The following is a 15,039-nucleotide window of genomic DNA, read 5'->3' as shown; positions in this document are numbered from 1 at the left end:
CACGCTTTGTAAAGTCCTTGAAAAGGTGAAGTTAGTTGTAATATCTTGCTTTACCCAACATATCCAAGATGTTATCATTTCAAAGACGTATCGCGTGAGGAACCATTAACGAGACGCTTTATTCTTTTCTCTTGTTCAGTCTTTGGGATCCCGGGCGTGTCTAGCACGTGTCCATTTGGCCTCCCTGGCCTCACGTCAGGGACTCGACAAGCGCCAGAGGCTTGCGGTTGCCGGGACTGGACAGCACGGCCTGAGGGCTCGCAGGGGCGTTCGTTCGCCGGGAGAACCGCGTCTGTGCCGAGGCCCGGAGAGCTAGCTCACCTGGGGCCGTAGCAGTGGCTGCTTGTAAGATACTGGCAGGCTGCTCTGAGTAGCAATGGAATCGCCGGTGCCGGGGGTGACGCTGGTGGCCGCCACCCGCCTGCCCTCTTGCCGTCACCCGCGGCCCCGCGCCCCCCCGTCCCGGGGGGGGGGCTGGAGCTGCCGTCTCATCTGGAAACCGTGACTGCCATCCCTCCTGTGCCAGGTGAGGCCGCGCGGCATAGGTCTTCCACGTGGAAGTGGGGTCTCGGGGCCCCGGGGACGGCGGGGCACGGGGCTGCGGGGGACGGTGCCCGCATTCTACCGGCCGGCACGCCGCACTCGTGGGTGGCACCGAGGCTCCTACTTTCGGTCACTGAAGTTTGGGGGGCATTTGCTCCAGCAGTTGGAGGCGTCCTGATCGAGGGACCCATGTGGTCCGTCCCATGTCGTCGGGCTTGGTGAGGCAAACTGAGCCTATCGGAATCTCAGAGACAGTTAGATGTGATGCGGGGGACACATCCTGGATGCGCGGGACTTCCAGCTTTCGAGTGTTCTGGTCTGTGGACGTCTCGTGTGTCCCTGATGTGCACCGACCCGGCTGAACACGGTGTTTAAGTCACCTCCGGGGCTGCTTCTCCAAGGTCAGACCTCACAAGGTGCCCGCAGGGACGGGTGTGCCCTCTGATTCTTCTTCTCCCTCCCACAAGACGACGAGGGGACACGCAGGAAGGGAGGGGTGGCTGTGGTGAGCGAGCCCGCGCGGGCCTTCGTCCCCGGGTGTTATAAGGATGATCGCGGAGTGTCAGGGAAAGGCCATGCTGTGCCACGACAGGCGTCCGCATGGCTGACGGTTGAATCTTCCAGGCACTCGTGTTTCGGGGGTTTGTTTGCAATTGTTTTTTAGCCATACAGACGCCCCCGAACTTACAGCAGTTTGACTTTAAAGTTTTCAACTTTACGATGGTGTGGAAGTGGTACACACTCAGTAGAAACCATACCTGGAATTTCGAATTTCAATATTTTCCCAGGGCTAGTGACAGGCGGTCTGATCCTCCCCCGTGATGCCGGGCGGTGGCCGGGGCTCCCAGTAGCCACGCGATCACGAGGGTCAACAGCCGACACACCGACCACCGGCTGCACCCGCACAGCCATTCCCGTCCCTCTCAGTGCAGCCTTCCATGCATCACAGGAGATAGTCGACACTTTGTTGTAAAAGAGGCTTGTGTTAGACGATTCTGCCCAACTGTAGGCCAACGTGAACGTTCCGAGCACAGTCAAGGCGGGCTGAGCTAAGCCGGGGTCTTGGGTCGGTTAGGTGTACCGAATGCATTTTTGACTTCATGATGTTTTTGACGTACGATGGGTTTACGGGGACCTGGTGCCATCGTAAATCAGGGAACACCTGTGCTGAGAGGCCCGGAGGAACATGCTCTTTTCTTTAGCAATCACGTTCTCTTCCACACCGACTGTAATCGTCACTGTGACTCACGTTCGTCAGCAGGCCGTGTCTCCTAGGGCCTTGAGTTTTATTTCCTTTGTGTTTTGGCCTTTTGACTATTTGATAGCCTCTGTACAAATGACTGACAGTAGGCGTGTCCCTACCACGTAAAAGGGAGAATTCCTCGGAAATCTGTATGACCGCCTTCAACTTCATATTGCACAGTCCGTGTGCCCTGGGAGCGAGTTCTCTTCAAGTGAGAGCGATTCCTCATACATACTTGGAATGTAAGATCTTTTCTTCCTCCAAAATTATGCCTCAGAAAAAAAAGGGGCCACATTCTCTTCCAGACCTGACAAAAGATATCGGGTTGTAAGGCATGTTCTCAAATTGTCTCGAGCACAGAAGTGCTGTCTGGAGAAGGTGCACGAGTGTGAGAGTGGTCGATTTGGGTGCCGATCCTCAAGCCTGGTCCTGGGAGCAGCGGCACCCCCGGGAGTCTCCGCCCTACCCCCGACCTGGGGCTCGGAACCTGGGGGCCACAGACAGCTGCATCTGAACTGTCTCTCCGGAGACGGAGGGCTGCTGTCACAGAAGTCACCCGCTTACTTGTAAGCGTCAAAGTTATTTAACACAGCTTTCTTTACCATACCTGGGAGTGTGAGTGCCCGACTCCAGGTGTTGAGGTATCACTGTGAGCTGTCAGGGGTCACTTCAGAGGACAACAGAATAAATGTGGAGGCCACACACACACATACACTTATATTATCGTGTATGTTGTATGTGATAACAGACATACGCGTATCTGCCCAGGATGGCTGAAGGAGTCCCCGCTGTTCTGACACATCGGTGACTTCTCACAGCTTGAGATAAAGCACGGTAGATGGAAACCGAGGGGACAGATCTGAACAGCTGTGTCTGGTGACTCCCCAGTGGCCCTGGTGAGGACAACCCCAAGTGTCACCTCCCCAGGCCAACCTCCTCCTGCCCTCAGTGCCCTTGGCACATGCCTCATTGCCTTTATTGCTACAAACTTGGGGGCTGGGGGTGCTGTGCCTCACACTGATGACGCCCTGTGGTGTTTTTCAAGGGTTTTCAAACACGTTTACATTTCTCAAGGGCCTGGGATATGCCCTGACCACGGCAGGCTCTCCCTCAGCACTTGTTGAAAACATGGCCCGGCCAGTTTTGCAGATGCGGCGAGTAGATCTGGGGGGGATGGATCTTTTTTTTTTTTTTTTTAATTTGTTTTTTTTTTTTGTTTTTTTTGAGAGACAGAGGGCGAGCAGCGGAGGGACAGAGACAGAGGGACACGCAGAATCCGAAGCAGGTTCCAGGCTCTGAGCTGTCAGCACAGAGCCTGACGCGGGGCTTGAACTCACAGATCATGAGATCATGACCTGAGCCGAAGTCGGACGCTTAACTGACTGAGCCATCCAGGCGCCCCTCAGTAGGCCAATCTTAATGCTAACTGGTGCCATATAGCAAAACAGTAAATAAATGCTTAGGATATGTTATAATATGTGAGAATTATAAACTAATTCTATACTCAAATGTTGACCTTACAACAGATACTGAGTATAGAAGAAATACACTGCTTTAGTAATATTCCATAAGTTTTGATATGTATTTTGCTGTCAATTCAGTTCAAAATATTTTCTAATTTCCATTGTAATTTCTTCTTTACCAAGGGGTTATTCAGAACTGTTTCTGTATTTCCAAGTGTGTGAGATATCTCGAGTTATTTAAAAATTGTTTTAAATTTCTAGCTTATGTACACTGTGGTCAGAGACCATGATGTACACATTTAATTTTTTTTAATGTTTATTATTTTTGAGAGAGAAAGACAGAGTGCAAGCAGGGGAGGGGCAGAGAGAGGGAGACACAGAATCCGAAGCGGGCTCCAGGCTCCGAGCCGTCAGCACAGAGCCCGACGCGGGGCTCGAACTCACGAACCGTGAGATCATGACCTGAGCTGAGCCGAAGTCCGATGCTTGACCAAAGGAGCCACGCAAGTGCCCCTCTGTGTTTTAAATGCCTTATGCTATGATGAGAATTTCTGTGGTCGGTTTTTATAAGTGATGTATTTGTATTTTGAAGGAGTGCGTGTGCCACAGATCCTGGGTGTCACTGTCCCCAATGCCTTTGCTTCATATCTGCTTTGTCTGATGTCAGCACCCCAGATTTTCCTGTCGTTTTCTGTGTGTGTGTGTGTCTATGCACCCATTCTTACATACCTTATTCTTTTTTTTTTTTTTTTTAATTTTTTTTTTTCCCAACGTTTATTTATTTGTGGGACAGAGAGAGACAGAGCATGAACAAGGGAGGGGCAGAGAGAGAGGGAGACACAGAATCGGAAACAGGCTCCAGGCTCTGAGCCATCAGCCCAGAGCCCGACGCGGGGCTCGAACTCACGGACCGCGAGATCGTGACCTGGCTGAAGTCGGACGCTTAACCGACTGCGCCATCCAGGCGCCCCTACATACCTTATTCTTGTTCTCACACACAACAGCCCCTTCCAAGTCATGTGACGGGGCTTGTGCTGACCGATCCATGCAGCGGGACGTTGGTCCGTCCTGTTCTGTACTTTCGACTTGTCTTGTCATCGGCTTACTTTTCTCTCTGCTCTTTTCTTCCGCTGACATCTCTCTCTCTCTCTCTCTCTCTCTCTCTCTCTCTGCTAATTTGAAGGTTAAAACTCCATTTCAGTTCTTTCAGCAGTCACCCCACAAATGTATATTAAAATGAGTAACGTCTGAGGTCGGTCAGAATTTTCACCCCGCCACGTAGGCGAGGGTCCCCGAGCACGTCAGCGGGGGATTCTGTGTGTTCAAGCTGTCTCTTCCTCTCTTTTACGCCAGAAGACGTTAGTGGTCCTGCTTTACAGAGCCTGTGCCCATTAGGTTTGTCCACATTTTTACCACCTTGTACTTCACCCTTCTTGCATCTTGGAACCTGGGATCATTCTCTTTCTTCCTGAAAGGCACCTTTCAGAATCTCCTCTAGTGAAGGCATTTTTGTCTGAAAGTGTCTCCTTTGCCTCTCTTTTTTCTTTTTTCTTTTGTTAAGTAATCTCTATGCCCGGCGTGGGGCTTGAACCCACAACCCTGGGGTCAGGAGTCACCTGCTCTTCCGGCCGAGCCAGCCGGGCGCCCTGCCATGCTTCTCGCGGGAACCCTCCTTTGGTGTGTGTGGCATTCAAGGCTGTTAGTGCCTCACGCAAGTCCCAGAGGTGCTGTGCTCAGTCTTCTGCCATCACTTCTGAGAAGGCTGTAGTTTCACTAGACGTGCCCTTCTTCCTTAGTGTTTTAATCACACTGGGGATCCTGGGGCTTCTGAAGGCTGTGCATCATTCCCATGTGCAAAATTCGTAGCCTGTCTGCTTCAAGCTGCCGCCCCGTCCCCATGCTCTTTCGCTCCTGAATTCTGGTTCCTGGACACGGCCTTCATGTCCTGTTTTTGGCGCGTCACTTCCTTGCAGCCACTTAGATGGGAGGCGACGGCACAGAAGGAAGGGGGGACACGAGGACATCCAGGGTCCCTTCCCTGCCATGCACCGAGGGCTCAGACCCAGTTTTATTGGACAATTTATCTGTGTGGGTAAGCGTTAGAGATACACGTATGAGGCAGGAGACGCACACTGTGTACTTTTGGAGGTTCCACACGTGAACTAAATGCTTTCGTGTTTGCGCTTAAAATTGGCCTCGCACATGGGGCGCCTGGGTGGCGCAGTCGGTTAAGCGTCTGACTTCAGCCAGGTCACGATCTCGCGGTCCGCGAGTTCGAGCCCCGCGTCGGGCTCTGGGCTGATGGCTCAGAGCCTGGAGCCTGTTTCCGATTCTGTGTCTCCCGCTCTCTCTGCCCCTCCCCCGTTCATGCTCTGTCTCTCTCTGTCCCAAAAATTAAAAAAAAATAAACGTTGAAAAAAAAAAATTGGCCTCGCACAGCATAAAATTTAAGCTAATAATTGAAACATTCTTCTTTGCTTGGAACAACATTTAATAGCAGACAAAAGACACCAGGGCAGAACGAGGGGTGGGCAGGCAGCCGGGTAGTGGCCAGCGAGGAACAAGGGTCCCGGTGGTCCCGGACTGCGCCAGCCCAGCCCTTTGCTGAGTGCCCTCAGCTCAGCAAGAGCCGGCGGCTGCTCCCCACCGTGCCCCTGTGCTCCCGGGACCTACTCCCCATCCCGTCTGTGTCTGCACCCCCATCTCTACCTGCCCTGAACCCCGTGCTCCCCATTTCTCTTCCTGTCCCCTCCATTTCTTTGTATTTCTGTGACACTCGCTACTTTTTGAAGTTGACGTTAACGACACGAGTTATTGTTGTCTCTCCCGGGGAAGGTGGGTGCAGCAGAGAGGGACCCCCCTCAAGGAGCTGGCCCTGGGGATCTGGGGGGCAGGGAGGGACCTGGGCGGGTTTTGTAAAGCACAGAACCGCAGGCATGGGTCACTGGAAGCCATCTGGAGTGCTGTGCCCCACAGTGTGACTTAATTTATATTTCATATCTACTGACCTGCCTAACAGATGTAATGTCATTTTCACACTTGTTAACAAATCACACTTTCTTGCTTAGGTGAAATTAAAAGCATTTCATACATGAGAAAAGTAACAATTCCTTTTATGTGTAATGGTGGTTAAGGACTCTTAAAATGCAGCGTATTCAATCTAGGCTGAATAACTTTACCGCGGAGTGTCTGCGTGCCGCACGATTAACGGGCCGGGAGCGTGGCCGTCCCACGGTGCACACGGGGCCAGCCCCGGACCCAGGTGCCCGTGTGCAGGAAGGCAGGGTGGGAACAAGGGGAGCCCGGGGGGGGGGGGGCGCTCAGAGTTAGAGGGGAACAGGGTGTGTGCGGGGCGGGGCGTCTGACAGCTTCGAGGGCGGGCGAGGGCGGCAGCAGGTGGGAGGGGCCAGGTGGGAACGAGGGGGCGGGGCCCTGTGTGGCGGGAGGAGCCCGGGCTGCCTCCAGCTCTCCTCCGATGCCCGAGTGGCCTTCTGGGAGCACTGCCCTCACCACCTCTGCCTTGATCCCCAACCCCCCATCCTGGGCCTGTCTGGAGGCCGAGGTCCCCTGGGGCCTCTCATCACTTCCCTGTAGGAATTTCCCAGCCGGCCAAAGTCACTGACAGAGTCCCATGAATAACTGTCACGTTCCCCTGTTTCCATGACTCCCCAGCACCAGTGACTCCTGAAGACCGCGAGGACGCCCGGTGTGCGTGGGCTCATAGCAAATGAGCTCGCTCTCAACTCTCACAGAGCACTTCTGGCCCCTCGCGGGCACCTGTCATCGGCCGGATGCTCTCACCTCTTCTGTGTGTATTTCTTAGCGCCTGGAAGGAGTTCCTTACACTCAGGGACGAATCTGATTGGCGCTGAGGCCCTTAGCGTTCATTAAAAAAAATTGATTTTACGTTTGTAGATTAGGAAGGAGGACACATATATCCCCCCAACGTATACATTCTAAAGGGTGTTTTTTGGGATTTAAAAAAAGGAACAATGCCAATGAGGAATGATTTTGAAGCTACTTCCAACTACCAAGTTTCAATAAGCTTGGCGTTTAGCTTATGATCGTACCATTGACATTAGCTCGTTAATACATACACTGCAGATCCTTCAGTATGTATCTACGGCAAATTTCTAAAAGTGAACCGGTGTGACCTTATTCTTGTAGCTTCACACATTCAAAGCCAGCAAGGGTGATATTACCAAGTTAAATCACCGTGTACTTATCCACCACCTATTGTGGCCAATTCAGAGCCATGGCCTAAGTGTAGCTATGATTATCCCTTAAATCTCGAATTCTTATGTGTTCAGTGTCCTTCTTTACTTCCTTCCTGTTATTAGCGTCAGATGCCCTTAGTAATTGAAAGGGCAAGAACTGGCCAAAAAAAAAAAAAAAAAAAAAAAAGACAACTGAGTCTAGTTTTTAAACCAATGGTTAATATTATTCACTCGGCAGGAACAAAATGTATAAAATATTCCACTTTAAAGAGAGTGAATGTCTTCATACATTTTTCCTTTCAAGTCTCATACTTCAGATATTGGATAAATCAACTAAGAGTTCAGGTTATTGATATGCAAAGCAATTACTGGTCATTTACCAGTAACATTACTGGCTAAACATTAAAAACAATCTACGAACAAAAGTACCCAGGTGAACTTTGTCTGCCCGGGAGGCCTCGCTAAGTGATCCGTCTGGATGTCAGCAAATTGCTTACTAATGTGTTGACTTATGACCACCCTCAAAAGCAAAATGAAAAGGCTGGAATTTACAGCATATCAATGAATCAGTTGATAAGCTTTTACTGGTTTAATATCCTCCCAGTCTTGCTGCTTGGAGCCACTTCAAGTTAGCAACAGAATGTTTGCCGTCTCCGTGTGATAAAGGCAGTCACAGGACTAAACAAACTTTAAGACCATTATGCTGTTTGGTGAGATGTAAATGAAAAAAGTAAGGGAAATCTCATGTAGGGGGGTGTGGGAGCGGGCAGCCCCCAAAGTCAACCACAGCATCTGACAAATCACTAAGCTTACTTTTTTAAACAACGGTCAGGACTTTTAGCTTGGGTGGAGATAATATAATGCATTTGAAAAGTTTTAATTGCAGCAATAAAAGACCATCCCTCAATTGTACGACATGTGCTAGCAGAATTTCTAGATAAGGATCAAAGGCCTCAAGGACCAACCACTGCCTTCTGGGCAACACTGGGGCTTTCTGTTCACACCGGGGACAGGAGCACAGCGGCTTTCCTGACCTTTCCAGGCGGCTCTGATCTGAGTTCACTGAGCCTTGTTGCAAGAGAGCCCCAGGACTGCTGCGCTGTCCCCGGCGGTGCCAGCTTCATTCTCTGACACTCTCGGGGACAAAACCCAACGTTTGATCCGTTCCGTTCTTTCCACAACCTATTTAAAAGAGCCCACATTGTAACACGACATCACTTGGCTCTGGGTCAGTTGGGAATGTGCCGGTGATATTTTTTTAAAGCAAGGCGAATCTGCAAAAAAAAGGGATTCTCAGCGTATGGAAGCATTAACATTTGTAGAAAGACCACCTCTTTATTGATCGGTCAACACCCAACTGGTGCACAGAAACTAAAGGAGAGGTCTCGTTAATCCCCCGCAACAGAGGAAGGAGCACGCGAGGCCGCGGTTCTGTTACAGGTAAGAGAGGTCAGTTTGTAAAACCAGAATGACCTGAGCTCACCTAATCCACGGTATTAAACGCATACCCATCTCGGCGAGATCTTGAAGCTTGAGACGAAACAGGCACTTCCTCATTTATTGTGTCTCAAATGTCACACTGCAATCCCTCTTTGCCTTCCTTTCCTATCGAGTGCAGACTTACTTTCTCCCTGAGGACAGCATATACTTCCTGCACAGTTGGCTCTGTAGGCTCTCCAGCTTCTAGACTTCAAACATGCCGCCTCTCACCGTTCGCGGACAGGCAGCTCCGTGCACACTTGGGTCGTGGGCAGGGCAGTAAGCGAACAGGCCTGTGAAAAGGCACAGGCGTCACAAGGCAGCACCGAAAGGCAGGCGAAAGGCGAGCCTCTGTAGGAAAACCTGGCATTTCTGGAATGTCACTGACTACATTACAAAGCTACAAAGTGAGGCTCCCACCCAGAGGAGCCTTGATTAAGTCATTGTTCGTTCCGGCTTTGGAATTTGCTTTTTCTAAAGGGGGGATTACTAGGAAAACTCCTGAAGCTGGGGACCTGAGCACACCCGCTTAGCTCTGGGAGCGCACATGCTTAGCTCTGGAACGCCCGCAGGAGGGGTGATGAGCGACCAAGACCAGGAGTTGTATTTTTATGTCAACTATCTTCATCTGAGCTTTCTAGGTTTTAAAGCTGCATATTACTGGGCAAGCTTATGTTCAACAAAATACTTTTATAGGTATTTCAAGGAAAACACTCAGTTCAAAATTTTTTTTTTTAACTAAAACATACAAGTTTGTTTCTTGACAAAAGTAATAAAATCGTCTCTCATAGAAAAATGCTATCTAAATATTTTTATAAAACAGTGTGCTCTATCAAACCAAGACACAAGGTAGCCTTTTATAAAGTCCCTCTGGGTGACATGACCACTCTCTCCGCTCAGGCAGGGGCGCACGGGTGCTTCCTGGGTCTAACGTCTATTTGCCATTAGGCTGCTGTACTTCCGAACTGTGAAATATGTATTCTACTCACACGATTCATCTTTAAAAGGGCACAATAGTCGGAACCCCCAAACTTTAATATACGTATAAGCAAATATTCCAAGGTTCAAATAAAGTTCAAATAAAGATGATCGTTTGCTTGTCAGCAAAGACATCTGCTGAATTGTTGCAGACCAGGCTGGAGAGAGCAGGAAAGCCACTGCGTCTAACTGCTGCGCAGGAGACGGGGTCTCTGAGGACGGTCACCCGCTGCACACGACACCCCAGGACGTACTCTTCTTGTAACTGGAAGTTTACCCCCTTTGTCCAATGTCCCCCCACCTCACACCCTCCCCCCAGCCCCCGGCAACCACCGTGCTGTTTCTGTGAGTCCGACTTTTTCAGATTCCATGTGTAGGAGACATCATATGCTATTTGTTGTTGACTGACTTCACTTAGCACAATGCCCTTAGAGGCTCCTCTGTGTCATCACAAATAGGATTTCTTTTTTTCAACGGACACGCACGTTGTTTCCATGTCTTGGCTGCTGTGAATAACGCAGCTCTGTCTCCAAGATACTGACTTCGATTCCTTCAGATGAGCACCCAGAAGTGGGATTGCTGGGTCATATTGAAAGTTCTATTTTTAATTTCCTTTAAAAACTTTTAATGTTTATTTAGCTTTGAGAGAGTGAGAGCGAGCAGGGGGAGAGGCAGAAAGAGAGGGAGACAGAAAAGCCGAAGCAGGCTCAGCGTTGTCACTGCAAAGCCCAACACGGAGCTCGAACCCACAAACCGCGAGATCATGACCTGAGCCGAAGTCGGACGCTTAGCCGACTGAGCCACCTGGGCCCCCCCCGCCCCCGTGTTTAATTTTCTGAGGAGCCTCCATCCTGTTTGCCACAGAGGTTGCATCAATTTATATTCCCACCAGCAGTGTACAAGGCCTCCCTTTCGTCCGCATTCGCACCGACACTTGTTACTTCTTGTCTTTTTCATCACTGCCAGTCAGACAGGTGCGAGGTGCTCTTCTCTGGTTCGATTTGCATTTTCCCTGATGCTGATGATGAGCATCTGTTCGTGTGTTCGCGTGTCCCTCAGCCACCTGGACGCCTTCTTTGGAAAAGTGTTTAGCCCCTCTGCCTATTTTTTAATCAGATTTTTTTGGGTAAGTTTTACGAGTTCTTTATGTGTTTTGGATATGAATTAATCCCTTATCAGATATCTGACGAGCAAATATTTTCCCCCATTCACTGCCTTTTCACTGTGTTGACTGTCTTCTTTGTCGTGTGCAGAGACTTTCTAGTTTTACACAGTCCCATGTATTTGTTTTTGCTTTTGTTCCTGTGCTTTTGTTGTTATACCCAGAAAACCATTGCCAAAAACCAATGTCAAGGAGACTTTTCCTGGATTTCTTCTAGAAATTTTGTGGTGTCAGGTCTTAAATTTAAGTCTTTAATCCATTTTGAGTTAATTCCTGTTATATTCTCTTGATGAACTCACCCCAACTAGATCACTAACATTATCTAGTTACCTTTTTTGTTTCTTGTTATAGCTTTTGAGTAACAGTCTGTTTTGTCAGATGAGAAGCATGGGCGTCCCCATTCTCTTTGGGCTTCAGTCCACACAGAGTACTTTCTCTGCCCCTTCATTCGGAGCTTGTGTGTCCTTGCAGTGAGTCTCGCGGGCTGTGTATAGTTCATCTTGTTTTCTTAGTCCGTCTAGCCATTTCTCGCCTTTGGGTTGGAGAAGTGACCTGTTGTTTGACAGCTCTTTTTGTGGTTCCTTGTTCCTTTCCTCCTCTCTTGTTGCTTTTCTTTGTGAATTGATTTCTCACAGGGGTGTGCTCTGACCCTCTTCATTCTCTCCTGGTGGGTTTCGCTTTGGGGTTATCGCAAGCCTTGCTAAGACCTTGTATAGATGTAACAATCTATTTTACACTAAGAACCTAGCTTCCATCCCAGACAAAACCTCCACCCTTTACTGCCCCCATTTTATGTTTTTGATGTCACAGTTGACCTCTTCTTATATTGTGTATTCATCAACAAACTATTGTACCTATCGTTATCTGTAATACTTTTGTCCTCTAATCTAGACAGTTAAGAGTTTAACACCGACCACATTACAGTGTTAGAGGAATCTGGATGCGCCCGCGCACCTACTTTCGCTGCTGTGTTGTATGCAGCGATACACGTTCACGTTGCTCATTAGCACCCTTTCGTGTCAGCTCGAGGAAGAGCTGGTGGCATTTCTTGTGAGGCTGGCCTAGTGCTGAGGACCCCCCTCAGTCTGGTCTGTCTCCTTCATCTCTGAAGCACACCTTTGCCAGGGAGAGTGTTCTCCGTTGGAGGATCTGCCTTTCAGCACCTGGAATATTTTGTCCTGCTCTCTCCTGGCCTCCGAGGTCTCTGTCGAGAGACCTGCAGACAGCCTCATGGCTATTCCCTTGTGAGTGTGGTTTTTCTCCTGCTGCTTTTAAGATTCTTTGGTTTTTGAGTTTTATTAGAATGTGTTTTTGGGGAAGATCTCTTTAAGTTGCGTTTGTTTGGTGACTTCATCAACTTGACTATCCAAATCTCTCGCCAATTTGGGAAGTTCTCAGTCACTATTACTCTGTGCTACCTCCTCTCTCCTCTGAGACTCTCATAATTCACAGACCGTTTCCTTGGACGGTGTGCTTTCTTCACTTTTTTAAATTTCTTTTTGTTTTCCTCTGACTGGATAATTTCAAATTTCCTTTTTTCTAGATCACAGATTCTTCCTTCTGCTTCATCCAATCTGATAGGGATGCTTTCTATCTCTGTTCTCTGCTCCAGAATGTATTTGGCTCTTTATTGTTTCTGTCTGTTGAACTTGTCATTTTGTTCACGTATCATTTCCCCGATTTCATCAGATGCTCCAATGCTCAGATGTGTTTTTTTTAAGTTTTTAAATTTTATTTTTGAGAGAGAGAGAGAGTGGGGGAGGGGCAGAGAGAGGGAGGGAGACACAGAATCCGAAGCAGGCTCCATTTTCTGAGCTGTCAGCACAGAGCCTGATGTGGGGCTCGAACCCATGAACCGTGAGATCATGACCTGAGCCCAAGTTGGACATGTAACCGACTGAGCCACCCAGGTGCCCCTCCTTCTGTGTTTTCTTGCCCCTCACCGAGCTTCCTTCGAACACCTATTTTGAACTCTTTCCCAGGTAAAGTGTAGCTCTCTAGGTCTTTGGGGTTGGTTATTGGAAGGTTGCTGAGATCCTTTGGTGGGATCATGTCCCCTTGGTTTTCAAGTTCCTTGAGGTCCCGTGTTGCTGTCTTCATGGCAAAGTAGCAGTTGCCTCCTGTTCTTTGCTGGCTGGCCTCAGGAGAGCAGTACCTTCTGTCACAGCCCTGCTCTGGGCTCAGAGGCTTTCTCTCCTACCCCACAGGTCTTGCTCCCTCTTGTGGCAGAATTCTTATGCTCGGATGCCTTCTCTGGATTCTGGATGGCTCCCGGCTGGGTGCTGATGGCCTTCCTTTGGCTTTCCCAATGGTGAAGCCACAGCTCAAGCCTGTGGTCTCTCCTTCACCCACAGATTGGGGCTGGCTTTCTGCATGTGCTCACTAGCTGCCTGCCAGAGCTTGCACTCACCATCAGGAGTGTGCACAGGGAGCCAGCCGCAGGGTGTAGGCAAGGCACATGTAGCACTGGGGGCCGCTTGGGGGGGATATGCAGGTGAGGCACCCCCAGGGGGGCTTCTTAATGGGGGCCACAGCACAGTCAGTAGGACTCTGTCTCTTTCCTGCCCTCCAAGAGCCCATCTGCTGCACTTCCAGCCTCTTTTCCCCCTACCCCCCCCCCCAACCCCCCGTTATGCATTTCAAGACTCAGTACTCGGGATGGAAGGAGGAGCCTCTCTGGCAGCATCCCACGTAGACAAGGAGGCTGGGTGCTCACTCACATGCTCTCACATTCCCCTGCAGGAGAAATCATGGGTGAGAAGACCTCTCTTGGCCCTGAGTGCCTCCTTGGGGCAGGGTGACATGGGTAAAGTCTAACTCCTCCTCTGACCCTCTCCAAAGCATTCCTGTGGGCGTCATGGAACTTTTCCTTGGGAAACCTGGACTTCCCAAAGGTTCTCTTGTATGTGGGTAATTGTCTGAGGCAGTGCTCTCTGGGGGCTCAACAGACTGGCCAAGAGGGTCAGAGCAGGTTCATAGGCCACTTTGGGGTCCACAGCTTGAACCAAGGTGTGATCCCTATTACCGGACCCATGGGCAGGCGACAGTCCTTCCGGGTCCCTTACCCTCTGGTGCTGGCTTCCACAGTTCTACAAAGGCACTCTTACCTGTGGTGGGATGCCAGACTGTTGCTGCTGATGGGTGGGGGGCAGTTATGAGTGAGGGACATTTTATGTGGCCGTGTTGCTGATGTCACCCCCAGAAAAAATTTTTTTCTGAGCAGTACTTGTACATTCCTTGTTAAGTTTAATTTTAGTTGTTAACTATTATGCAAGGGATCCTTTTCCCCTGCACTTTATATCTGATTATTGTTGCTCTATAAGAAACAATTCTTGCATATTTATCTTGAATGTGAACATCTTCGAATAGTTTAGTTCTAGTTCTTCAAATGATTTTATAGATTTTAAATCCATGTGTATAAATAATATATGTACTATTATATAATGCCCATAAGCACACCACACACACACACACACACACACACACACACATTTTGTTTTCTTGTATTATTGCATTGGTAAGGATTGACCGAAGTGTGATGATAGTGGGTAACTGATTTTACATCTTTAGGGTTTCACTATCTAAAAAATGTGTTTTTAGTTTCTGATGTATGGTCTTTACTTTGATAAGGAAATGTCACCTAGCTCGTGTTTGCTGTTATTATTAGGAATGGATATTTAATTTAGTATTTTCAGTAAAGATTGAGATATGTTCATATGATTTTTCAGACTTAACAGCATGAGTTTGCAGACAAGTCTTTTATCATTTTAAAATGATTTCTAGGGGCGCCTGGGTGGCGCAGTCGGTTAAGCGTCCGACTTCAGCCAGGTCACGATCTCGCAGTCTGTGAGTTCGAGCCCCGCATCGGGCTCTGGGCTGATGGCTCAGAGCCTGGAGCCTGTTTCCGATTCTGTGTCTCCCTCTCTCTCTGCCCCTCCCCCGTTCATGCTCTGT

The 15,039-nt window shown here is 49.2% G+C and overlaps 1 protein-coding gene across 13 annotated transcripts in view; it reads right to left on the bottom strand.

Annotated features, from left to right (window-relative positions):
* RNF32 (ring finger protein 32) overlaps positions 1 to 15,039 on the bottom strand; it is a 52,357-nt gene that overhangs the window by 18,468 nt on the left and 18,850 nt on the right. Inside the window, exons 8-9 of one of the 13 annotated variants that reach the window (XR_005787152.1) lie at positions 8,950 to 9,238; positions 8,014 to 8,740 (exon numbers count right to left, since the gene is read on the bottom strand). The exons of 10 other annotated variants lie outside the window; for them this stretch is intronic. Coding sequence is in view for 1 of the 3 variants with exons in the window: in XM_040464459.1 (XP_040320393.1) it covers positions 9,173 to 9,238 (66 nt within the window). In the remaining 2 variants the exon portion in view is untranslated. Of the gene's footprint in view, positions 1 to 8,013; positions 9,239 to 15,039 lie in introns of those variants that run through there. 2 more of the 13 variants (XR_005787153.1, XM_040464459.1) reach the window with 2 other exon arrangements.

Source organism: Herpailurus yagouaroundi, unplaced genomic scaffold, assembly GCF_014898765.1.
Source record: "Herpailurus yagouaroundi ecotype Mexico unplaced genomic scaffold, PumYag 483, whole genome shotgun sequence".
Lineage (NCBI taxonomy): Eukaryota > Metazoa > Chordata > Mammalia > Carnivora > Felidae > Herpailurus > Herpailurus yagouaroundi.
The sequence above is the reverse complement of the archived record's forward strand: the minus strand, read 5'-3'. Positions and strand labels throughout refer to the sequence as shown.